General features: G+C 40.2%; 1 protein-coding gene across 2 annotated transcripts in view; it reads left to right on the top strand.

Annotated features, from left to right (window-relative positions):
• The window catches only part of LOC127662458 (CREB-regulated transcription coactivator 3-like), a 54,944-nt gene that overhangs the window by 12,067 nt on the left and 17,640 nt on the right, over positions 1 to 25,237 (top strand). Inside the window, exons 2-6 of one of the 2 annotated variants that reach the window (XM_052153637.1) lie at positions 7,633 to 7,743; positions 8,363 to 8,491; positions 13,873 to 13,934; positions 22,998 to 23,060; positions 23,693 to 23,796. In XM_052153637.1, coding sequence (XP_052009597.1) covers positions 7,633 to 7,743; positions 8,363 to 8,491; positions 13,873 to 13,934; positions 22,998 to 23,060; positions 23,693 to 23,796 — 469 coding nt within the window. The remainder of the gene's footprint in view (positions 1 to 7,632; positions 7,744 to 8,362; positions 8,492 to 13,872; positions 13,935 to 22,997; positions 23,061 to 23,692; positions 23,797 to 25,237) is intronic. The other variant, XM_052153644.1, reaches the window with a different exon arrangement.

Raw genomic sequence — 25,237 nt, 5'->3', positions numbered from 1 at the left:
AGCCCCGCGTTGGGAGAATCAGACATGGTTCCCGGAGCTTACGCAGCTGTCACTGACAGCGCGTGGCCCATCCCAGTGAGAGCAGATCTCCTCTCTCAAGCTCGCGGCACAATCTGGCATCCCCACCCAGAGCTGGGGCTGCATGCGTGGGTGATCAACGACTACCCGTCGCTCTGCCAGAAGGAGTAATAAACACCATCATACACGCTAGAGCCCCTTCCACGAGAAGACTCTATGCGTCAAAATGGTCTGTGTTCTCAAAATGGTGCACCGACAGAGACCTGGACCCACGGACATGTGGGGTGTCGTCGCTGCTCAGTATTTCTACAAGAGCTGCTGGATGAGGGCAGATCCCCATCCACGCTCAAAGTGTATGTGGCGGCCGTTGCGGCGTTCGCTGAACCCTGCACGGCCAGTCATGGGGTAAAAACGAGCTGGTCATCCGCTTCCTCAGGGGAGCTAGAAGGATGAACCCCCGCGCCTCCATCGGTTCCTATCTGGGATCTTTCTATAGTTCTCGAAACTATGAAAGCCCCCTTTCGAACCACTTCAATCCGTGGATTTGAAATACCTTTCACTCAAAACCGTTTTCTGACTGCCCTGTCATCAGTCAAGCGTGTGGGAGACCTTCACGCGCTGTCTGTCAGCGCTGCGTGTCTTGAGTTTGGACCAAGTGACTCCAAGGTCATTTTAAAGCCTAGACACGGCTATGTTCCCAAGGTGATCGGTACTCCTTTCAGAGCACAGGTCATTTCCTATCGGCGCTGCCAGCACCGGATAGCGAACGCGACGCCAATCTCCTTTGCCCGGTCAGAGCACTGAGATTGTATACTGCACGCTCCGCTGCTTTCAGACGCTCCGAGCAGCTTTTCGTTTCGCTCGGAGGGCGCACCAAAGGTCTCGCCGCCTCGAAACAGACACTATCTAGATGGATAGTGGACGCTATTGCTGCTGCATACGCGTCAAAAGACCTGCCATGCCCGTTGGGCATTAGGGCTCACTCCACTAGAGGCATGGCATCCTCGTGGGCATGGTCCAGCGGAATTTCCATTCACGACATATGTGTGGCAGCGGATGGACTTCCCCTCCACCTTTGTCAGATTTTACAATATGGAAGTGCCCGCTCTGCAGGCAAAACTACTAGCGGTTTAATACGCTACAGCTCCCCTGGTGAGCTGCACTGATGGGACACATTCCACACAGACCGGCACCGCCGCTCTGTCGTTCCCGCCCTACTATGTGCTTATGTATTACACAATCAGTGACCCGCATTCTTGCCGGCCAAATATTATTTCCCCACTCATAAGGGCTCCCCGGTCCCCCTTAATTCCCTGGGGCTTATACAGTGGATGCTTGGCGCGACGGCGTTGACAATGGGTTCCCGTAGCGTAAGCTAGCTTACATAATACGAGAGAACCTCTCGTAAGAGAACGTATCGGTTACCTAACGTAACCTCGGTTCTCTCTAGATGAGGGAACGAGTATTGCGTAGCCGGCCGTGCTTCGCGCCACGCAGCGACTTTTCGCTTCAGTCAATGAAAACCAGGGTTCCAGCCTACTGAACTACGCTTATATGCACTCTAGTCACGCCCTTTTGGCGGGCTTTGATGCAGTGAGCGCGGACGCCTCTCATTGGATGCGAGTTCGCCCAAGCTCGTCTATAGGCTGCAGCAGTTGCCGCAGAGCAACCTATGAGCTCGCTAGCTAGCCCGCTCAAGGTCTGCAGCTGCCGCACTGCGTTGACAATGGATACAAAAATTAAGGATAATTTTTTGGCTTCAATATCTCAGAAAAGATGAATCTTTCCCGTAGCGTAAGCTAGCTTACGCAATACTCGTTCCCTAATCTAGAGAGAACCGAGGTTACGTTAGGTAACCGATACGTTTTACAACATTGATGCTGCTCAGATTGCATAGTTTATTGAACGACGACAACGAAGGGTGATTCTTTCAGGCGAGATCTCATGTAAACAATGAAGAATATATTTCTCAGATTTATAACTTTTTTTGGACAAAAAGTCCCATTGGATGTTTTTCAATGAACGCTTGTCATGGACAATTGACCTAAGTGTGGCGAACTGGATTCATCTGGCGATTATGTTTTTATACAAAAGGTATGAAGTCCCGTTTTGATATTGCGTGTTTTCATTTGTACTCCTGGCACAAATAACTAAATTGCTGTTTCTGGAGCATTGCTATCGTGAAACAGAGATCGGATATCAACGTTGAACCCTTAGACCTTTTGAAAAGATGTATAATTTGTTAACATTAATTACATTTATAGATGTAAACTCTATATTAAATGTAAGCAGAGTAACGTCACTACTGCGTGTGGGCGATTGCGTATCAACAGGTTAAATGACATTAAACGACTATTTGACAGCAAATTATTATTTTATTGTCGATAACGTTGACTAATTGTTTCAGCCCTTGCTACAACAGCAGAAGATCACATCGGGCACTTTATTTGGAACATAGTGTATAAACACCTTGAACCATTAGGAAAATGCACTAGGAAAGCCTCAAATTGCTATTGCATGCATCGTCCATAATTACATATCGTTCCCTATACTTAGATCTGACAGACATCAACTGATTGTGAGAATTGCATTTACCAAGCCCCAGTAGCAATGATGCACAGAGGGTGTGAGAAGCATGGCTGTCTACATGTTGTGTGAATGTCTTCTGCCTGTGTGGCAATTATCCCAAAGTAGCCGTTAAATTTGGCTACCACTTATTGTGAAATGACTTACAATGCCAGTATCATCGCAGTTTGAACTCTTTATGTGTCCAATAATTGAATGATTCATAAGTCAGAATGTTTGGCCTTTCCACAGTTTTCTGTGTATTACTTTGTATTTAGCAGAATTATTAAGAGCTTCCAAAACAGTTAGACCTCTTAGATCTTCTGGTTGTGAACTGCTGGCTGTTCCAAGATCCAGATGAATAACTAAGGGTGTGTTTACACTTGGCAGGTTTGGTTCAATTAAAACTAAATCTGGTGCGATTGCTCTGTTAGTGCGTTTCATTTGAACAAGTGTGAACGCTGCCACCCGAACCTTGGTGCGCACCAAACAAGCGGGCCGAGACCGTCTGAATAATGGGTCTTGGTCCGCTTCCAAACGAACTCTGGTGCGGTTCGATTAGTATATGAACGCAACATGGACCAAAGACATCTAAACAGAACAAAAACGGGAAGTAATTGACCTAATACTGACCTCAAGCATTCCTCGTTTTTCCTTATCATAGGAGCTATGTTGCCTGTTACAGTTCGATACAGGCGTCGGAACCGCCGTCAGCTGTCCTTGCATCATAGTAATTCCTGGCGCTGCTTTGACTCCTTTACACATTTTATTAGCTCTTCGTTTATTCTCAGCAGGTAGAAATACCACCATATACATGTATAAATAAAACGAGTGCATTTCACCCAGCAGCCAGCATTGTTTTGGATGATCGGCAAGTTCCATAAAAAAATACGTCAAAAAATCTGTCCAATCAGGTTGTGACTTTTTCCTGATGCCTTTGTTTTTGTATCGTTCGGTTCGGTTTAAAATGTCATTGTGAACGTTAAGCGAACCAGGACTAAATGTATCATTTTCTTTTTTGGTCTGGACCAAGAGAACCGAAATACAAGTGTGAACACACCCTAAAGGTGATCGAGCTTTTGTTGTGAAGGCCCCACGATTATGCAAAAACATGCTCTGTAATATTAGATCTGCTGAATATGTGTCTGTTATTAAGGCTTGTCTTTAAGGCATATTTGTATAGACTTGCAATTGACCACTATGTGAATATGTTTTGATGTTATGTTTATGAAGAACTTTGTGCTATATTGCTAAACTATGCCTAACAAATAAAATAAATGTGTTATTTGAAAGCTGCAGAGTGTATTATCTTTGCGACTTTTGGCATCAAACAGAATTGCAATAAAAAAGTAATGACTGTATCCAAACATATTCCCTAAAACCTCCCCCGCCTTCCATTGTTCATTCATACAGATAGTCACACCATTGGTTGAGCCAGTCCTTACGTTTACATGCGCAAGTTGTAATCGAGTGGGATTTGGCGGGGTTTTGCATAGTCAAACTGCAGTCTTCATCTAAGTAAACATGACACATTGTACAATTGAATATTTCAAAGAATGATTGCAAATGCACTGAGTTAAATGCACATTGCACATCATTTCTATCTTTGTTTTGAGCATGTGCAGTAGATAGTAGATTTTGCCAATACCGATAACTAAGTTGGTGGAAACGGCAGATAACCGATAAATCGGCCGATAGTTTTTAGTTTTTAGTATGTTACAACATTTTCTTAGTTGGCATAGACATAGAGGCCAGAGTCCAAAATGAGTAAAATCCCAAATATAGTTTATTTTTCAACCAAAATCCCAATAATAATCAGAAAAAAGATTGTGTGCATAATGTGGGAATTTTAACACTAAACTAGCCTGAAACACACCAGGGACTCTTATTTTGAAATTACAGGGACTCAATTAAAATGCTCTATATTTAATATTTACCAAATCAAGCTTTTGATTGCCTATACTGTATATTATTATTTACAAAATATGAATAATAATTATTCACTCCAATATACGTTGGAGACGGGATGTGTTGACAAGGGATGTTTCTATGTAGTAAATTTTTTTTGCATGCCCTCGCGTCACTTTAAAAAACTGAATTATCAGAGGAACTATTGGTATATATTTTTGTTGATAACAGATAGTTCTAAAACGCAGCTTTCGGCACCAATTAATCGTTAAAACCGATATATCAATCTACCTCTAATGTGCAGTGCACAACGTTGAGGCCAGATTTGGTCAGATTAACATACATGCTGGACGAAGCTGAGCTACAATTGCATTATCAAGGTCTGTTAGTCCAACTTTGGAAAAATCAGACATGTACAATTTTAGTTGGACTAAAGCATTTACATGACATTAAAAATACAAATAATTATTTTAGTCCATCAGAAATTGAACTTTTAAAGTGCATGTAAACGTACAGAGTGTCGCTATGTCAGATCAATGTGCCACAGAACAACAAGGTTGCTTGCTTGTATTTATTGTCTATGCACATTAAACTGGGATATATGTACTGTAAGCTTGGAATAAGTATTTTAACATTGAAAATAATACAGGAGTTTTATCGAAAACCAGGGAATCGTTTGACAATTATTGATTTGGCCGAAGATTTGCTCTGGAGATGGCACGACTAGATCAGTTACCTTCCTAAAAACATGACACTAATAGACTTACTACTTCCTTTTGAACTTCTGTGATAAAAACATATTTGAAACAGTAACATTTTCATGGAACTGAGAGTTTTGAGTAAAACTGACAATATATTTTTAGAGCAGTATTAATTCTTGCCATTTTCAGTAGTATGTGAGGAACCGCAATATGAACACACTTGCCTGTGTGCTGTCATAGTACTTGTGAGATGAGCTGGATTGTGTATAAGTCACCTTCTAGCCGACATGTGGGGAGACTTGCAGATGCTGCAGATGTGTTATCTGTTCCTTGGCATGACCATCCTTTGTTTAAGCTTTTTGCACAACCTGAATGCTGTTGTGTATCTAAGTGTGTCTGTTATTTTGGATGTCAGCACAGGTTTTCATGCTTTTACATATTGTAGAATACATTTTACAGATTGAATTTAAAGCAATATTTCAGGTTTGTTACAAGTTAAGCTCAATTGACAGCATTTGTGGTTTAATGTTGATTACCACAAATTAGATTTTTACTTGTCTTACTTTTTATTTTTAAAAAGCAAACATTTAATGAATGTGAAAGGGGCAAATGTTTGGAGGGTTTAAAGTAGAGGTCAACTGAAAGGTTTATTTTTTTTTTTAATGGCCGATGCAGATATCCAGAGAGCAGGGTTCCCAATATAAACCTAATATATCACACAATTTAATAAAATATAAATGGGTCGTTATTGCCATGTAATTTCAAGTGCAGTAATACACTAGGAAGAAGGAATGACAACAGTACACACAGTAGTCCAGCAACCACGTATGGTACGTGCACATTAGCGATCAAATTTATTGATTTAATTATTTATTTATCCCCTTTTCTTTCAATTTTGGAATGCCCAATTCTCACTACTTACTAGGTCCTTGTGGTGGCGCGGTTACTCACCTCAATCCAGGTGGCGGAGGACAAGTCTCAGTTGCCTCCACTTCTGAAACCATCAATCCATGCAATTTATCAAACGACTCATTGTGCATGACACCACGGAGACTCCCAGCATGTGGAGGCTCATGCTACTCTCCACGATCCACGCACAACTTACCACGCACCCCACTGAGAGCAAGAACCACTAATCACTTAACAAACTTTGGAACCTTTTATTGGCCTAGCAGATAAATAAGTCGACCACTACTTTAAAGGTAGAAATGTAAAACTTATAATTGTATAAAAGCACTTACACTTTTTTCTTCTGTTAACTTGTGTATTATTTGAGCTGTAAAATTGTTTAAATAATTGTTTTTGCAGTCTTTTTAGGGTTTTAGTGTTTATGACATTATGTTGTCATGGCAACAAAGTGGTAAAATTGACTATAACTTTACACAAGCCCTTTACACATGTTTACATGCATATTGTTTGTCTTGTGGCTATACTTTTGAAACAGTGAGTATTTTAACATTTACAGATTGATCCCATTCACTTCCATTGTTGGTACCTTACTTTAGCCCAGATTTTTTTTTTTTAAAGAAAAGGAGAGATGAGTGGAAATCAATATTATGCCACAAATGCTGTAGGTTATGCTTAAAAAAAAATCAAATTGTCCATTTAATAAAAAAAGCATTCAACAGGAAAAGAGAACTCTTTTAAGAGCCTCAACCATATCTAGTTAATTTTTAATGGAAAAAGCATGCAAATATTTTTTTTTAGGTCCTGTATGATAGTAATATATATCCCTCTGCAATGTTTGTGATCTTGATGGGGGGAAAAGAATAGCATAAGCTTAAGCAAGCTGCTGCTGGGAAATCCTCTGCTTCATTAAGCGGCTTGGTTCTGCTCCACAGCTGGGGTGTCATTGTTTTGATAAATGCATACATTGAAAGGCTTGAGGTGATCCTCCATGACCCTAGAATGTGTGCTGAGATGGAGGATCTGTGCTTGTTTTTTTAAAAGCCTGTGTTTCTGAGCCGTCTGCCACAGCATTCATTTCAAAAAGTGCATTTTACAACTAAGAAATGTGCAACTAAAGTTTTATGTTTTGGCTCAATAAAATTTCTGTAAAATGTGTGTTTTGATTACAAAAAAGACTTCAGCTTATGTGTAGAAACCCATTGATATCACTAAATGAGGTCAGTCTTTGAGATTCAAATTTTGTCTTTTGGTTAGTGAGAGGAAAGTACGCCTCCTGATTTGCTTATGCCTGATTAGAATTGATAATTTTCATTGTTTACCTTTGCCAAACAACAAAATCCACATCCTCTAGTCCTCCAGCTTGAGTTTGCTTAACACCTAAAACCAAACTAATTTCCAAGAATTTCCATTTCCATCCAAGTCTTTTAAACTAGTCAAATATTTAATAAATATACACCTAATAATACAACCTTTGGCAGACTCTCTTACTCTTCTAGTAAATGCATTCACTGTGTCGTCGTCTTCTTTTTAGGTGCAGTTTCAGAAGATCCAGCAGCTCCGTTTGTCTCAGAACCGGGCACAATACTACGGTGGCTCTCTGCCCAACGTCAACCAGATTGGCAATGCCAGCTCTGATTTCCAGGTACCCGGGTTGCCCTCAATCACTTATCTTGGTCTACTAAGTCAGTCTAGCTAGCCATGTTCATTTAGGAGAAGATAAGCTTCAGCCATATACTCTGCTTTTCTTCCCTCAGATAAACAATGTCAAGAGACGGTAATTGCAAATCTTCCCTTCCCCACAAAGATTGTGTTTGTACCCCTTCTTAGTCTGCCTTTACTCTGCCTGTTCCTTAAGTACAAGGTGATTCCCACAAGAGAACATGATACAGCGGTGAACTCTAAGAGCCAAAGAACTGTATTTGTTTCTATTCCCTATGGAGAATAGTGTTGTATACCTCCAGGTGAAAGTGATCTTGTTGCCATGAATAAAGGTTCTTTGAGACATGGAGCAGTGATCCCTACATTTTGTCCATTATGAGAAACTGAACCTAGAGAGGTAAAAGCCCTTTGGAGTAACGTCAATTCACCTGGGGACACTAGGCTAATGGTTGCACTTTGTTTTGCATGCGTTATCAGTCATTAAATATGGATACACTGGTGTCTGTTTTTGTGCAAGTACTATTAAATTCATGTATGAAAAATGAACATGGCTGTTGTTCATTTGTGAGGAAAATGTTAACCAGGATGAACTTTCTCCACAGGGGACATTTCCCTCTTGCCTGGACTCTGTAAGAGGGACCAGACATCATGGTCTAGTGGAGAGAGTCCATCGAGACCGGAATCGGATCAACGCTCCGCACCGCAGACCCATTGACAAGCACGGACGGCAGATATCCTTTACATTCACTGGTGTAAAGATCTTTGTAAAGAAATAAAGTGCTTTATTTCTTTGGCACAACCACAATTGTGATTCTCACAAAACCTTTCAATACAAATCAATACTACTACTACTTTCGGCTGCTCCTGTTAGAGGTCACCACAGCAGACCATTCATGATCCGCATATTTGACTTGGCACAGGTTTGTCCTGACACAACCCCCAGTGGCTGGGGGACTCTCACTCACACCTATGGGGCAATTTAGAGTCTCCACTTCACTTAGCCTGCATGTTTTTGGACTTGTGGGGGAGTACCCGGAGGAACCCCATGCGAACACAGGGAGAAAATGTCAATACAAATTTAACAAATTAAATTTTATTAACATTTTTATTATTATGACAGTCAATTACAATCTTTAATCGCAATTAATCACATAATTTTTCATAGTTAATCGCGAATAATCGCAGAAGTGATGAAATTTGACTATATGCAGTATTCTACTTTTCCTGTCAAAATGCACTAATTTCTATCTTTTGAAAGAATAAAATACAATATACAACAATAATGCTTTATTAACATTTTCCAAACAAAGCCTTCCACAGGATAAAGATAGAAATGCACCAAAATGGCACCAATTCAAGTAACATTAAACGTCTAATTGGAAGGTTGACTAATTGAAAGAACTATGCAACCATTGCCTGAGTTCATTGAAATGTGCATTAAACTCTCATCCTCCACAGACTGTGGCTTTCTGCTTTGCTACAGCAGTCGTGAAGCCACAGTCACGATTCGCGTCAAGGCATCAATGCCAGTGTCAAGCTCAGCTTTGAACTCCACATGAAAAGCGCTTGCAAGCAATGTCTCGTTCTGCAATTTGGTGATAGTTAAGACTTTCCATGCTTCTATGGTAATAAAATTGCACTTTACAGAGGCTGCAATGTGCTTGATTTCTGTCACAAGTCCCATCTGGGATTGATTTGTACAACAAATAGCGTTAACCGGTCCTTTCCCCAGGAAACGATCAATGATACGGCTTTTGTGTGTGTTTATGGTGTGTGCGTCAGTGTAATGATTCTGGGCAGACACGTTGCAAAGGTTCCACCCTGCTCAGACCAGTGTTTATGCTAGTTTATGATGTATTAACAGCAAATGCGTTAATCACAATGAACAAAAAATATGCGTTAAGCTTTTTAATTAATTGAAAGCATTAGGGTGTTAACTTTGACAGTTCTAGTAATGATATTTTACATTAAAAAAATAGCCTACATTTATAACCATTAGGATTTTTTGCATTGTTTCAGGTCACTTTTAATGTTTAATGAGAATAACCAATCTCTGAGTTTTTTTACTCATTGTGCATGTATGTGTAGAGGCATCATTATTATGAGGGCAGAATGTTGTGTGTGTGGTCATAAATGTTGACCTTTGCTCATGTGGGCAAGCTCTCTCTCTCTCTCTCTCTGTTTTTTTTTTTTTTGAGACTCCAGGCTTAGTGATGATATAGACGGTGTCTTTATATATTGATCTTCCCACTTTACTGTGGGTGTGAATGAGTGGGTAACCTGCTTTTTTTTCTCCCCGCTCGTTTTTTTTTTTTTTTTCTGTTAAGAGATTTGAGCATCAGTACTCTGGTGTCCTCATTTGTGGGTGATTAGCAGAGCTCACCGCTGAAGATTGTACACATTTTGCCACTAGTTCTCTATTCAATCAGCACACGGATTGATGATTTCACTTTTATGGCTATGCCAGCTGGTCTTTTATGCTCCACAGTTGTGTAGTTGATGGATTTCTTTCATTAATTTTTCAGTGGTTGTCAGTAAGCTTAATCGTTTGTGGGCATAAACATAATTTCAATCTTCTGCAGATTTAGCTTAGTGTTAAAGATTAAATGAAAATAAATAAATGCCAAATGCCGTCTAAGTTACTACTCTGTTTTAAAGATGTGTTGCAAGATATGGAGTGCATGAAGAGTCCTCAATTGATTTTGCTTTGATCTAATCTTCAGTCTTTTGAAGCCATGGCGGGTTTTTGGGATTGAATTATCTATAACCAAGTTGGAAGCTTCTCCGTAGTCATTAATATTGTAGTAGTTATGGAACAGTCCACTTGCTCTGATGCCATTGCCATACAGAGAGACAAAAAAGACTGTGAGGGAGACAGAAGAATGTGTTACGAAGAGTCGTGTTACGTAAAAGCTTTGAACGACAAGTTCAAAGTAATTCCGCACGGTGAGCCACAGCTGCCCTTGTTCTTTGAGAGGGAAAAAGCATTTGTGATGGTGAACGCAGTCATGCTAAAAACTGCAAGACCTGTTTGTCAAAACTCTGGCAGCTCTGTGTTATGAATTGAGCCACTCCCTCCCTGAGGGCTGAAGATATTCCAACGTATTTTTATGGTTTTATTTAGTCTCACCTGATTTTTTTTGTTTTGTTTTTTGTATTGTTTGTTTTTGATTGTCAGCATTAATTGCTGACACTTGCTTGTAGTTGTTTTTGTAAGCTGGAAATGTTTGGCTGGGATGCTTTTCCATCTTGAAGGCCGAAACATACTCTACGCAAGTACATAAACTCAGATGTGAGCGCTTGGACACTGCATTGCCAACACATGTTCTGGCTGAACATGCTTATCATGTGTTCTTGCGTTACCGTGGTGGGATCAAACCTCAGCACTCAAGGGGGCAATAGAGTTACCTTCAAATGTCTGTGCCATTAAACTGGATATATTATTATGGTAAGTTGCTGTAAGATTGACTTAAATGTACTTGCTCCTTAATATTTTCTTCAAATTGTTGTTCAACCATGACAGTAGATGAGTTGAAAGAGAAAACTCTCTGTAGAAGCGGACAGTTCACACCAATCTCGCTATAGCGCCCCTTACTGCAATGTTGATAATACAACTCGTAGTTGCGTTGTGTTATGAATTGTGGTCTGACACGTTTCGGAACAATCGTTGAGGTTTTTCACAGGCAAGTACTACTAGTTTTCATTCTCTTAGGCTCCAAACTAAACTACAAACTAATCCTCCAAAGTATTTAATGTTCTTGCTGCTATAATTCTGCTGAGTGAGAGAATATGAGGGATAGGATTCAAAGCCCAAATTTGCTTTCACTCAGATTTTTTTTTTTCACTCTAGTGCCAGATGTCCCACACAGTGTTTTCTCAAAATGATTCGGGCACGTCTGCCAAGATTACGCACTTGCAGTCTTGCAATCCAACCACTGCTAATGCTAATCAAAGTTTTTTTAACTTGTATAGTTGCTTTTAAAACATATTTTTCAATTGTTGACACAATCAACATATCTTACTTAGTTTGTAATACTGGAATGATATCCATTTGGAGGATGAGCAGTGTGGGTCGAATGTGAGATGTCAGAAAGAAAGGTTGGCTCGCCCACGCCTTCCTGGAGCTTCTGAGACAAAGGTGCTGTCAGTGTCTCTGCACTGCTCCAACAGTCATGGGCTAATTAGATTTTAGGATCCTCCCTTGTAATCCAAGCCTGCTATCTTATGTCATTATCTCTGCCACCCCCCCACCCCCCTTCCAGACCGAGTATCAGCTACAGTACTTACTCAAGCTCATGTCATGCCAAGGATATTGTACATATGATACTAATATGTACTTATGCATGTATACTGTTTCAACGGGATGGTCAAAGAGGTTTTCTGTGTACCAGCTTTCACTAGTTGTTGGTTGGTTGTGCTGTGGTGTCATGGCTTGGGTCACAGGGCTGGCAGTTGAAGGGTTGGCATGAAGAGCTCAGTTTCTCATTACTGCAGCAGAACTGATGACTGGGTTTTCGAGGCCCAAGCAGATGTTGAACAGAGAAAGACTCTGTCCTGCTTTCTGTCTCATAAATCCACCCCTCCCCCTGTTTGGATGTGAGGGCTTTGGCACAGACGGTCATGACGAGGCAGCATTGTCAACATCGGTCTGAGCCGAAGAAACAATGTTTACTCAAGGAGTTCTTCAGCTGTTGTGTTCTCTACGAAAGCTTACCTTACTCTCTCATAACTTTTGGAGCTTTTGTTTGAGACTTGAGTGGAATTAGAAAGCAAAAGTAAGATGTTATAAGGGTCATGAGAAACAAAAGTTTATTTGATATTTTGAAATAACCAGTGATGTCAGTCGATTAAAATGTTTTCACATGGTTTTTCATAATTAATTGCTATTAATCCCAGATTTCGAAAGTGCTGACATTTGACACTATATATACTTCTGGACTGTTTCTACTCAGAAGTTTAAACACATAAATATGTCTTTATATTCCTTCAGACTTGAGTTTTAGCAGGTAGAGCCTGTATCTTCTGATCCCCTCACACTTGCTTGTGACATCCTTTTTGACGTTCACATCCACTGTTGTTATTTTCACATTCGTCTCCTGTTGTTTAGTGGCGATTATATCTTCTTGCACTTTGTAAAGGCAACAGCTCATATGTGAGTGTTGCCATACACATTCTGCATGTTCAAATATGCGTGATTAGAAAAATCGGGCTTGTCGCTTTCAATGCTCGAGCATTCTGCTGATTTTGAAATTTGTGTCACGTGTGTCTGACTGAAGTAAACATTTGGCGGGAGGTAAACCAATTGAAATATCTAATCATTAAAGTTTGTGTTTTCATGGCAATGCACATTAAATATCTCATCCTCTACAATATTAATTGTTTCAATCTACTTTGCTATAGCAGTTGTTAAGCTGCATTAATATGTTTCATGTTAACATGAGAAGCACTTGCAGAAAATGTTTGGCTTTTCTTTTAGCACTGGCACTGTCTACATGATATTTAATCAGAATTGTCTGGAACGGGATGTCAGGGAAAAGCTGAGGCTTCACTTGTCTGATTTCGGCTTATGGCAATCGTGCTTAGTCCAATCTGGGTTTGTTTTGTACAAAAATGACGGTTAAGAGGTCCTTTCTCCATCACTTGTTCATTGATATGTAATTGTGTGTTTGTGTGTGGTTCCAAAATGTCTAAAACCACAATGCAAGATCGCATTGCATTCTCAACATTGGTGCTATAGCTAACATTAGTGTGAATTGTCTGCTTTTATGGCACATTTTCTCTTTCAAGCAAACTACTGTCATGGCAGTGCAAAAGTTTGAAGAGAATATTGCTGAGCATTAATTGAAGATATTTATAGCAACTTAACTGAATAAGAACTCATCCAGTTTTCTGGCACAAGCTTGTGAAGTTAGCTCTTTTGCCCTAGAGACGGTGGATAATGGTAATGAAAAACTAAATTATAAGTGGACCTCAGTGGAAACAAATGATGAAAAATGCATGACATGACCCCTTTAACAATGTTTCTGAGACTCACTTATGCTAACAGTATATGTAAACCAGGTTTTAAATGATTGTGAAATTTGTCTGTGGAAGATTTTCTTGACTATACTACGCTGAGAGTTCTCCATATGGAACGATGTACCTTTCTCCTCCCCCAGACAACAGCTGGAGAAGGTGAGTCCTCCACTAGTGCATAGGTGTGAGTCCTGCTCACACCTATGCACCAACAATAAACATGTGTCTGCACACTGTACACTTGAAATATTGTTATCTTGAAATGAAGCCATCATGGTGACATTAAGCAGTGTTGAAATTGAGATCATGTCACATTAGAGGGAGTGTTAATCTGTGTTTGCATTTGCATAGTCTATCCCCACAGATGCCTGAAAAGACAGCAGTAATAACACGTTTGTTTTTTAGCCTGGGGAAAGTCCACATACACTGAGATGACTTTAGGAGATAATGCTGTAGCAAAAGGTTAGATGAAACAAAGGATTAGATGAAAATACATTTTCTTCACATAGTGTTGCACTTCACTGTCAGAGGGATTACAAATCCTCTGAGAATAAACACTCACTTCACGCTACACAAATGTCACTCTTCTAATTTCAGCCCCGGTGAAGTGTAACTGTGACTGTTTTCCTCATTTGTTTACTGAGTAGTGAATTGCAGCTGGTAATAAAAGGCTTAAGGAAGCTTCGTCATAGTAGTGTTTTGAATGTGGGCTTGGCCAACAGCCAGCGCGCCTTTTTTCACTGCCTCAGCCTCTATGTTGAATCTGCGACTTGTAAAACTTTCAGAGTCCACGCCCTGTGTCATTGTTTACACCTGAATATTGGTTGGCCTGATCAGCTTTAGTACAACCTTCTGTTCGCACTTCCGGAACACTGCTGTGACAGCCATATGCTACTGAGCAACTCGCATGGCCAGCTAACACGGCCATTAGCAACACCAAATCAAGGGATTTATCTTATGTACTTTATTGATTTTAGATTTAATTGACAAATAACAATGCATTTGAAAGTGCAAACACTTACTAAATCACATTTTAAATGTAGTTGTTGTGTAAAGAAGCAGGGATGGGGGTTGCAAAGGATAAAACTCTCACATGGAGTTTAGCTGCATATATGATTTTAGGCAAACTTTTAGAGCATCATTATAAATGCATAAACAGTGAGCGGTTCACTCCACATCAAGGGATGTCTCCGAAGCATCTCATGAATTATGAAACATAGGATTCAGTAGATCAAGCAGAGTTAGATCTTCACCACCACTTCATGTATTTTTGAAATGTTATTTGAATGACATTGCCTTTTGTGAAACTTGTTTAAATCATGTCCGTTTTTATATTCTTGCTGCATTCAGAAGTGTTAAAATTATGTTGCTGATTTTTTCTGATGTTTAATTGTGTCCTGGTGAAGGGCCCAACACTAACCAAAGCGTTTCTCTCTGATTCTAACCATCTCTTTTCTTAAGGATAAATGTTCATCTTCCCAGTGTAAACAGCAACTAACAAAACCTGCCAGATCTTTTGCTCGCTACCCTTCAGAGTACCCCCCCCCCCCCTCCTCCTCCTGCTAGAACAGATCGTGAGCTCCGCGTGTTTGTAGGTTCCCTCCCTCTCTGCTCTGGACTGCTGGACCAGACCAGAATCAGCTAAATTTCCTAGTCCAACTCTACATGTTTGGATTTGCTTTATTTCCCGTTATGGCTTCGCCCATTTGGTCTTGCACTGGTGGGTGTGTAGCGGTCGTCTTTTTTCTGTTGGGATTTTGCTCTCTAATGTCACCTTATGCGATTAAATAAAGGGCCAAACAGATGTTTTCTTTCTCCGTGGACATTAGAGCTTAAGCTAGATTTAGGGTGAGTCGGAGAGTTATTGCAAATTATTTTTGACATTTTTCAGAGGCCTGCTGTTTTTGATGTGACAACGTGACGCATCACAAATGATCTACAGTTTTACTCGCATTTGGTTTGTGCTGTTGTAAAATGTTTGTAAGGGATGTTTGCTCCGATGTTTCCAATGCTTCTACCAATGTAAAAATGGGCAATAGGGCATAAGGAACTAGTTAACACTTTGCTCAAGGGGAAAATGCAGGCGAGTTGGCTCCAAATCGGTGATTATGGTGTCAGCTGCAGTGTTAATGAAAGTTCTGTAACTTAATGATTAAGGCCAAAATCCACACTAATACATTTTCATTTGAAAACGCATTCGTTTTGCTATGTTTTAGTCTTCAGTGTACACTGAGGCCAAGTCCAATCTAAATCCCTGTATGCACAACAGTGTTCCCACGCATCCTGGAAAACCTGAAATTTTGCAATGTAGTTTCCAGTCATGGAAAATAAGAAAAATACCTAAATGTCCTGTAAAAGTAATATTTGTGCTGGAATAATTATATATATATATTTTTAAGTATAATAAAAATGTTTGACTGTGGCTAACATGGTTTTTGTTTCATGTACAAAAACTTAATAATGATTGGGACTCGGGATAGGTGTAAAATACACAAATATGTATAGTTTTGTCACTGTTGGCAGCTGCAAATTGTAAAACAAAGTCAATGGTTGACTCATGAACGAAGCCCTGTTACGTTAATTTCCAGCTCACCTGATGTCATCTCTGCTTTGCTCCAACTAAATATTACAAGTATTGATATCATGAAAAATATGAATTTTTTGTTTGTACATTTGCTGTTATGTTAACTACAAAAACATTTGAGTCGTATACCTTAGACAATGGTTGGCGGTCAGATTGATGCATTTTTGAACCCGAGGTGGTAGCATGGCCGTGGCCGTTTATACTGTGGTTACCACACGTAGGGCCTATTATTTCCACACTGTCGGAATCACTGAATCCAGTCATGAAAATGACATTAGCTATTAACTGTGGAATCTCTCGGAATTTGACATATTTAGGTACAAAAAAAAAAGTGTTTGAATGCACATATAATCAAATTAAAATTGTGTTATGTCCTTGTGTGATTATTATGCAAAAATGTGATTTAATTAAATAATATACATAATCTGCATGTGCTGCATGCTTCAAAATGAATGTGTGCAATGAATTCAGAAAAAATAACCAATAACAAAATAATGTACATCAATGACCTCTTGTGTGTTTTTTGCTTTAATATTACACGTTAGAGTAACTGTCACTGGGTTTCACTAGTCTCTGTACTATGAAGTCACTAGTGGGTGTTCCTACCGCTGTCGCTCTAACGTTGTTGGCGGACTTCACATCTGGCCATATCTCGCAGGGGAGAGTATTTTTAAATGAACTGCAGCAGCGCTTAATGCATCATAACGCTAAAAATACAATAAATTTATCAATGTACGAATCAAACTCGCTCAGATTGCCAATAATATTTCCACGCATATTTTTTATTATATCGTGTGGTTACGGACTAATCATAAAGGACAGCGAAACCGCTCACAGAAACTTCTCTGTCTTGCCTGCACTTGCCATTATCTCAATGGAGACGAATGACTTGAGCTTCAGTGACACCCTTTTCCTATTGTTTGTCTTTCCAGAAAGTCACTCCTCATTTGCATAAAGAAACTTTTCTCAACTTTGTCGCTCACCACGGCCACATCTATGGCCAGAGGTCGCTGTCGCTTTTCGTAAGTTACCAGCTCTCATTGAAAATAAATGAGATCTAGGCTGCATTCCACTTCACTTTTAACATCCACTTGCTAACTCCCCTTAGCACTTCCCCTTGGGGGAATACTTGCCTCCATTTTGGAAGTCCGCTCCAGTTCTTTCAGTGAGTGAGGGAAGTTTCTGTTCACAGACCCTCAACCCCTCGATTTTGACCGAGGGAGCAAGCCTACTTTGATCAACTCTGACTTCAGGCAGCTCCATATCCCACAATGCATCTTGATCGTGACATGACAGCAGATTGCACTTCATAAACTCCACCCACACACAACTCTGATGAAAGTGATGTTAGGTCAATTACCGTAATTTCCGGACTATAAGCCGCAACTTTTTTCCCGCACTTTGAACCTCGTGGCTTATACAATGACGCGGCTAATATATGGATTTTTCACCCTTTCAAATTTTATAAAAAAAAAAAAAAACATTCTGTGACGTGCTCAGTTTTTTGGCGGCGTAAAGCTTTCATTAGATCAATGAAATTGCCGAACGGGTTAAGGTCAAAACAATTTTTTTTGTTTACTGTTTAGATTAAATCGAGCGCGCTCAAACTTCCCATCATTCTGATTACGGTAGTAATTTTGTCACCCTCACCATGGCAAAGACATGGAGAAACGCATATGATGCTGCTTTCAAGTTGAAGGCGATTGATCTGGCTGCTGCACGGGAGCTTGGTCTTAATGAGTTGATGATAAGACGTTGGAAACAGCAGCGTGAGGATTTGACTCAGTGCAAAAAGACAACTAAATCTGAGGCTATTCAACTCCGACACCGAAGGAGATGACTTCAGTGGTTTCAGTGCACAGGACGAGGAAGATAGTGACCAATGACTTAATTGGTAGGCTACTGTTTACTGCAAATGTTTTATTACAAGCCGTGTGTGGTAGCGGGGGCGTGGTCAAGCGCCCGTCCGGGAGAGAAAAGCTGTAAGGGCGCTTACACCTGCGTTAAATTATGTCTAACACCGGTGTCTAATTTCAAGTGCCCTGCTTCACGTGTCCTTCTTGGGAAAACTGTCACACGGGCACCAGTGTGACAGTTTTCAGCAGGGCAGTTGACGTTCCAGGTAAGGCTTTTAATGGCCACAGCAATGTTTACAATCAATTTTATAAAGTTTCTCAATTCTTCTATGCGCCAACACTAGACTGACGTGTGTCACTCTCTCAGCTCTGTGGCTGCTGCCTTTTTATGCCGCTCTCCCCATGCTTACTGAAATTAGACACCGGTGTTAGACATAATTTAGCTCAGGTGTAAGCGCCCTTACCGCTTGTCTCTCCTGGACCGGCGCTTGACCACGCCCCCGCTGCCACATCGTGTTTAGTTAAAGCCTGAGTAAAGTTCATTTGTTTCAATGTACCGGTAGGCACCTGCGGCTTATAGACAGGTGCGGCTTATTTATGTTCAAATAAAAATCAGTGGGTGCGGCTTATATTCAGGTGCGCTCAATAGTCCGGAAATTACGGTAAGCAGTTTAGAACAGCATAATTAATACTGTAGCTACATTAAACTGTTTATCACACAGTTAAAGCCTATGTGATTATTTTTTTGAAAATAATAATTTCAATACTTTTTGGATTGCCCGATAACTGTGTCAAATTGGCAGATTAGCAAACAAAAACATTCCTGGCTGAAATTGTAGATTTTTAAAAAATACTTTTTCAGAAGAAAGGTGAACATAATTGATAATGAAAGCCAAAATGTTAAATGTCATATATCAGTATTTACAAAGTAATCATTTATTTTATAGAGGGAGGTCAAAATGGCAATGTTTGCCTATGATTTGGAGTAAAAATACAGATAAAAAAAATTACCTTAGAAAGATAGCAGCGTCATTATTTTATTTATACGCCAATATAGGTGGGTCTATTACTAAAATTATTAGATTTCAGCACCCCTTGTTGCGTTAAGTGCCAATGGTGTGAATCCAAAAATTGAAGAAAAAAACATCATAAATATATATGTAATATGTACCGGCATTGTAGCAGTCGACCATTAGTTCTCTAATTAGGTTAGGACTGCTGGTTCTCTTCAGGGATGCCAGTGGACAGGCTGAACTGTGTGAAGATTTGCATTTGATCAGCAATGGACAAGTGTCCTGCTCCACTCGGGAGCTCATCCTAATGTATGCCTTCAAGGAACGGTTTACAGCTCTCTCCACACATCTGTGATGCATTACCTTCCACATACTGGGTAAGGGTTAATGAGCTGAACAGGGCGTCAACTCTACTCATTAACCTTTTCCATCCCAGTACCTTACAACATGGTCTGACTAGTGCTGATTTCTCTTAAATTTACATGAAAACCTGATTTGCGGGTAGCGGTTTTGTGTTCAGTTCACAGGGCTTCACATCTCCCTCCAGAAAAGGAAATGTATGAAACCATCGGAGACCAGTTGTGACAGGTTGCATGTTGCCAATAAAAATATTTTTTTGGCATTGAAGTGGTAGAGGGAGAGAGAGCGGTTAATACTGTAGCATTAATATTGTGTTTATGCACACTGAATTGATCATCCATTCCTTTTACATTTTTGTTGGCTATTTTTTACCACAATTTATTCTCATGTCTAGATTTTAATGGAGCATGACTTGATCATGTTTGTTACAGTAATAATATAAATGTGGTGTCTAAATGGAGTCGTTTTGTTTTACTGTGCCCCAGAGCTCAGTTGAATCTGTAGGGAGGTCAGTGGTACTGTCAGGCTCAGCTCTCCCTGGGGTACATCTGTCCCTCTGGTGTCTGGGTAAACCGGGCTGGTTCTGAATCCTAGGCAGCGTCCATATTTCGTCCCAATGGAGCTCAACTGGATTGGGTCAGGAGCACGGGTCAGTGCTGTCCACTTAGTCCCACGCTCTCCCATCCTGGATTTGAGGCTCTGCTCTTCCCAGACAAGACTTCCCCTGGGAGGTTTGCAAGAAAAGCATTCACTATGACTCAAGTGAGATCCAACAACGATAATATCCCCGTGTTTGGTGGTCCGCTTGAGTGCCAGATTCAAAACTCTGGTTTTTCATTTTGTCCATTTTGACCAAAGATGCACTGGTCGGCTTTAAATAACCAATAATTGATCACGTTTTTGAACTGTTTATGAAGCCCTCTCTAATGATACTTTTACCAAAAGTGCTTTTGATAGAAGGGTGTTCTTAAATGACCTACCTAGGCCTTTAAACTTCTATTTTGAGTGTTTAATTCACAGATATGTCTTCAGCATGGGTGGTCTGTTGAGCTGATATTAATATTTCCTATGTCATGTGCTACATCAAGTACACTTCAAAGTAGGGACGCAGACCAGCTTTACATGAAAAATGTGAAAGAAAGCCACTCTCCACTGTTTGACGAGTCACAAAGTAACTTTTCTTTCTCTGCACAGACAGGCTGTAGCATATTGGTGGAGCATTACATCACCTTAGTGTGGTCTGGCATACTGTAGCCCCTTCTTACCAGCAGAGCAGGCCACAGGAAATCTGTTTATTATTTATTTTTATTGTCTTGGCGATAGGAGTGTACTAACTCTACTAGTGGGAACAAGGTTTTCACTTCTGGCAGACAGCAGCATGCACAGACTAAATCTGCTGGGCTGCTTGTACATCTGCACAGGCAAATGTCAATATTATCCTCATGACTTTTTCGTGCTCTTTGACACATTTACCGTATGTTATTACATCCAGCGAGTTATATTAATGGCTGGTATGAGAAGTTGTGACCAATGGAAAGGCAGCAATATGTTTGTCAATGTATAATTAGTGGTTATTGCTAACACGCTATTGCTCATATCGCTAAATGTAAGTATTAGTATAACTTTGCATGACTCATCCCTCACCATTTGTGCTATGGACATGAATGATACCTCAAATCGTGTGGTGTGTCAAAGATTGGTGTGCTGTTTCTGTTTCAAGCAATGAGATTTTCGCCTTGTGGATGATAACAATTCCATAGACATTCTCTAAAGGAAGGACCTGCATAAATATCCAAGGACAAGATTATTCTAGATACTTAAGGTTTGGCTCTTTTGACCTAACATTTTCTCAGCATATATAAAACATTTAGTTTCATCCGTTTAGAATTGGTCATATGTAAAGTAGTCGCAGCCTCAAACGGTATGCCAAAAGACCGCCCACAGTTCATGCTCGAACGTCTGATGCTTATAGCACACAAAATTGGAAAACGCTTTCTCGATCAACTCGGTGCAAATCTGATTGGCAAGTTCGATGGAACTTCCACGAGTTCACGGACACAGGACGTTTTATCAGACGGCCTGGAAGCCAAGTTGTGTTCACAAGTTTCCACGTTGATTGAATGAACACTTTAGAGGACGAAATAATCACAGAATTTGCCCAAGTTTACTTTTAACGATATTTAGAGTTTTGTTTGAGGCACGTAGCAGAAAGTAAAGCAGATAACCACGAGCAGAGCTGCATTTTCTGCTTTGTTTACTTGGTTATGTCTTTAAAATTCTCTATAATGAGCTTTTCTGTGCTGAACTTCGACTCTCTTAGACATTTTCTGCTATTCTACCGTGTTTTCTGTGCACTCTTTTTATACAAATATACTTTTATTAGGTATGATACATCTTGGCCCTGCGATGGACTGGCGACCTGTCCAGGGTGCCCCCCGCCTTTCGCCCAATGTTAGCTGGGATAGGCTCCAGCCCCCCGCGACCCTGTACACAGGATAAGCGGTTGACGATGGATGGATGGATGGATGATACATCTTTGACAACCCTGCTCCTAAACCCCTACCCCTTAATGACAAAACTGACTGTGATAGGTCGCTTTTTACATGTCAGTTAGGTGGCTTTTCCTGTCTAAATGGCCGGTTCTTGGCCAATTGAAGCTGCTATTGACCCTAACCTATGCTGCAGTCATAGGTCTGGCTACGTGAGATTGCGAGTACAGGCATGAGCTCCAGCGATTACTTCTTTAAGGTCACAGATGCTTTTTGCCTCCTGAAAGCAGCATCTGTCGTGAATATTACGTTTTTTTAATTTGTGTATATTACTTTAGTGAGTATTGTATAGTGTATTTGTTTATTGGTTCTGTATCCCAATTGGCCAGTGCAGTTGCTCTGCTGCATTGTTGCCTGCGTGTTACTATTGGTTTATTAACTATTGAAGGTTTTATAGTACATTTTCCATTTAATTGAAGCAGTAGATCAGTGCTGCGTACAGTATTGCACTAACATGGGGAAATAGGCTCTGATGTATCCAGCTCTGTTTATGTTTTCCTGAAGGTGTCACAGAGGAATTTTCACCCTGCTCATACTGTTCTGTCCTCTTCTCTCTCTCTCTCTCTCTCTCTCTCTCTCTCTCTCTCTCTCTCTCTCTCTTTTGTTTGCTGGTCCTCCTATACTAACCCCTGAGCCAGGGCTATGCTGCAGTACAAATCCAAAACACAGTAACTACATATTTGGTCAAGTAAGTTATGGCCATCAGGTCTCTTAGACTGTAATCTGTCCTGGTTTAGAAAAGGACAAAAAATGTAAGCATTTTTCTGTCATTGTTTGTGTAGTTACTGCATTTTGGCTTTGTAGGGTAGAACAGGCTCTATACAGTAGTGAGTAACACGTGACTGTTTCCATCTTTAAAGGGAGCAACCTCCATGGACCGAAGAGAAACGACCTGGATTTAGATTAATATCGCAGCTTAACAGGTGACCTTTGACTTTCAAACTCCTCTCTCACAGATCAGCTCCTCAGGACTTGTCTCACTCTCTTTCTCTTCTTGACATACCTCACAGATCTCATCTTGGCTCATTATTCTCCCCATGTGGTTAGATCTTATTAAATCAGTCTTGATCAAATATTAACAGGATGATTTTAAACAAATTGTGAATGTTGTTTCTCCACTCAACTGAGTATCCTGTTCTGTTTCTTGTTTTTTTTCTGTAACTAATATTACAATGTGCCAAACTAATCCAAACCAGGGATCATTGTTTCTACTAATCTGTTTTTCCCACCAACACCACATTCATCATTTTGATTTGATGCAGAGAGACTTCACACTAACTTTTGTTATGCATAAGGCACAAACAGGACTATGTTTTCTACCTGTCAGTCCTGTTAAAGGATGTAATGCAGAAAGAGGCACTGATGCACAGTAAAGTGCTCTTGAGAGTGCTGTCATGTGTAGCTGGTTAATAAATGCAGAGAGTGAGGGCAAAGGGTCATGTGACCTGAGCAAGCCGTGTGGGCTCGGTCTCCTCTGTAATTTTTTTAAAATGATGGTTTACTGACCAAGCTGTTTTCCTCCTCCTCTTGCCCTCTCCCTTACTTTCACCCACAGAACAAACTCTGACTCCGCTCTGCATACCAGTGCCATGAGTCCAAACCCACAGGATCCTTTTGGCATGAACCAGCAGATGGGCAGAGGGCCTCCCCAGCGGAACGGTGAGTTTCCCTCCTCTGCCTTTTTACTGACCTCAGCATCACAGCAGCTCCTGGCTGTATGGAGTGTGGGCCACTTGAGCAGCAAAAACCACTGGCCACTCTTATACCTTGTCCTCAACACATAATTTCTATTTTTCAAGTTGTTTGTCATTTTATAGAAATTGCATTCACAAAAGAGCAATTTTGAGTTAATAATTATTTTTCTTAAAGCTGAGGTTGACTAGAAAAGAGGCTTTTTCATTAATTCTCATGATTATTCTATCATCATTTAAAAATTCCCTGATATTTCAAGGTTTTTCATGAATGTGGGAGCTGTTAACATTACAAGTGCATGACCTGCCAAGCTTCATTAAATATAATGTGAGCTACCTATAAGGTCACTTTTAGAGCCTGTAAAGAAATACTTATCTAGACTCTAGCTATGAAATCCACAGCTAAAGCCAAATGGCCCTTACACATTAAAAGCACGGCAAATGATTGCACATTCACGCCAATAGGTGGCGCTAATCGACAAGAGGCTAATTTTCCCCGGTACGGTAGGTGTCACAAAGCACTTTTCAGCTGGTCTGGTTCACCCATCACAGATGAGAAGAAGAATTGTAAACAACCATGGAATCACAATACATAATACAAGTGAGTTCTGTAGTGAGCCGATCGAAAAAATATCTACTTGCAACTACTCTCTACAAGTTGCAGCAGTGATGATGTGTCTGTTAGTGCTTTCTCAATGAGAAAGAAAACATTCAAGACACTTTCACAAATCATTTCAGTTCACTTGCTGGACAAGTTGACTGACAGTATTATCATGTATGCACATTCTGAGGGGTGATTAGAAAGAATCGACCATGTTAGATATTTAGTCAAAATCCTGCATGTTACGAAATAAACGTGACCACATCCAAATGCTCTAATAGTCTATAAAATCCACTCAATGAAACGCATATTCCAACCATCATCACCATATTTTTGATATATAAAAGCACTTCGATACAAAGACCATGTTTACATGCACTTAGGAAAACCGTTTATTCCAGGGTTGTAAACAAGAATACAGAATTCCTTACACCGCTTAAGGAATTAAGAGAACGTGGTTTAACCCTCTGGGGTCGATGGACGCGCCAGTGAGTCCTAGTGGATTTTTTCATCATTACACCGGAAACAACTTAAAATACTCAGCATTTTGGGGCATAAAGATAAGTGTAAGACATCATTAGAGACTTTAAAGGGTCTACTTTTATTTGTGTACTCTCACAATAACAACAAATCCTTGTGCATTTGTAAAATAAAGAAAATTAAAAAGGGTGAGCTTTCAGCAGTCTCTGTGTGCGCAAGCATATTTCTGAAACACGTCCCAAAATTGAACAAACTCTGCGAATACTTATCACACAAACATGAAACATATTTCAAATCAAATTTAAAACAAACATTCTCCTTCAGTGTA

The sequence above is a fragment of the Xyrauchen texanus genome, chromosome 2 (assembly GCF_025860055.1).
Source record: "Xyrauchen texanus isolate HMW12.3.18 chromosome 2, RBS_HiC_50CHRs, whole genome shotgun sequence".
Taxonomy (NCBI): Eukaryota; Metazoa; Chordata; class Actinopteri; order Cypriniformes; family Catostomidae; genus Xyrauchen; species Xyrauchen texanus.
This window is presented reverse-complemented; position numbering and strand designations above follow the sequence as displayed.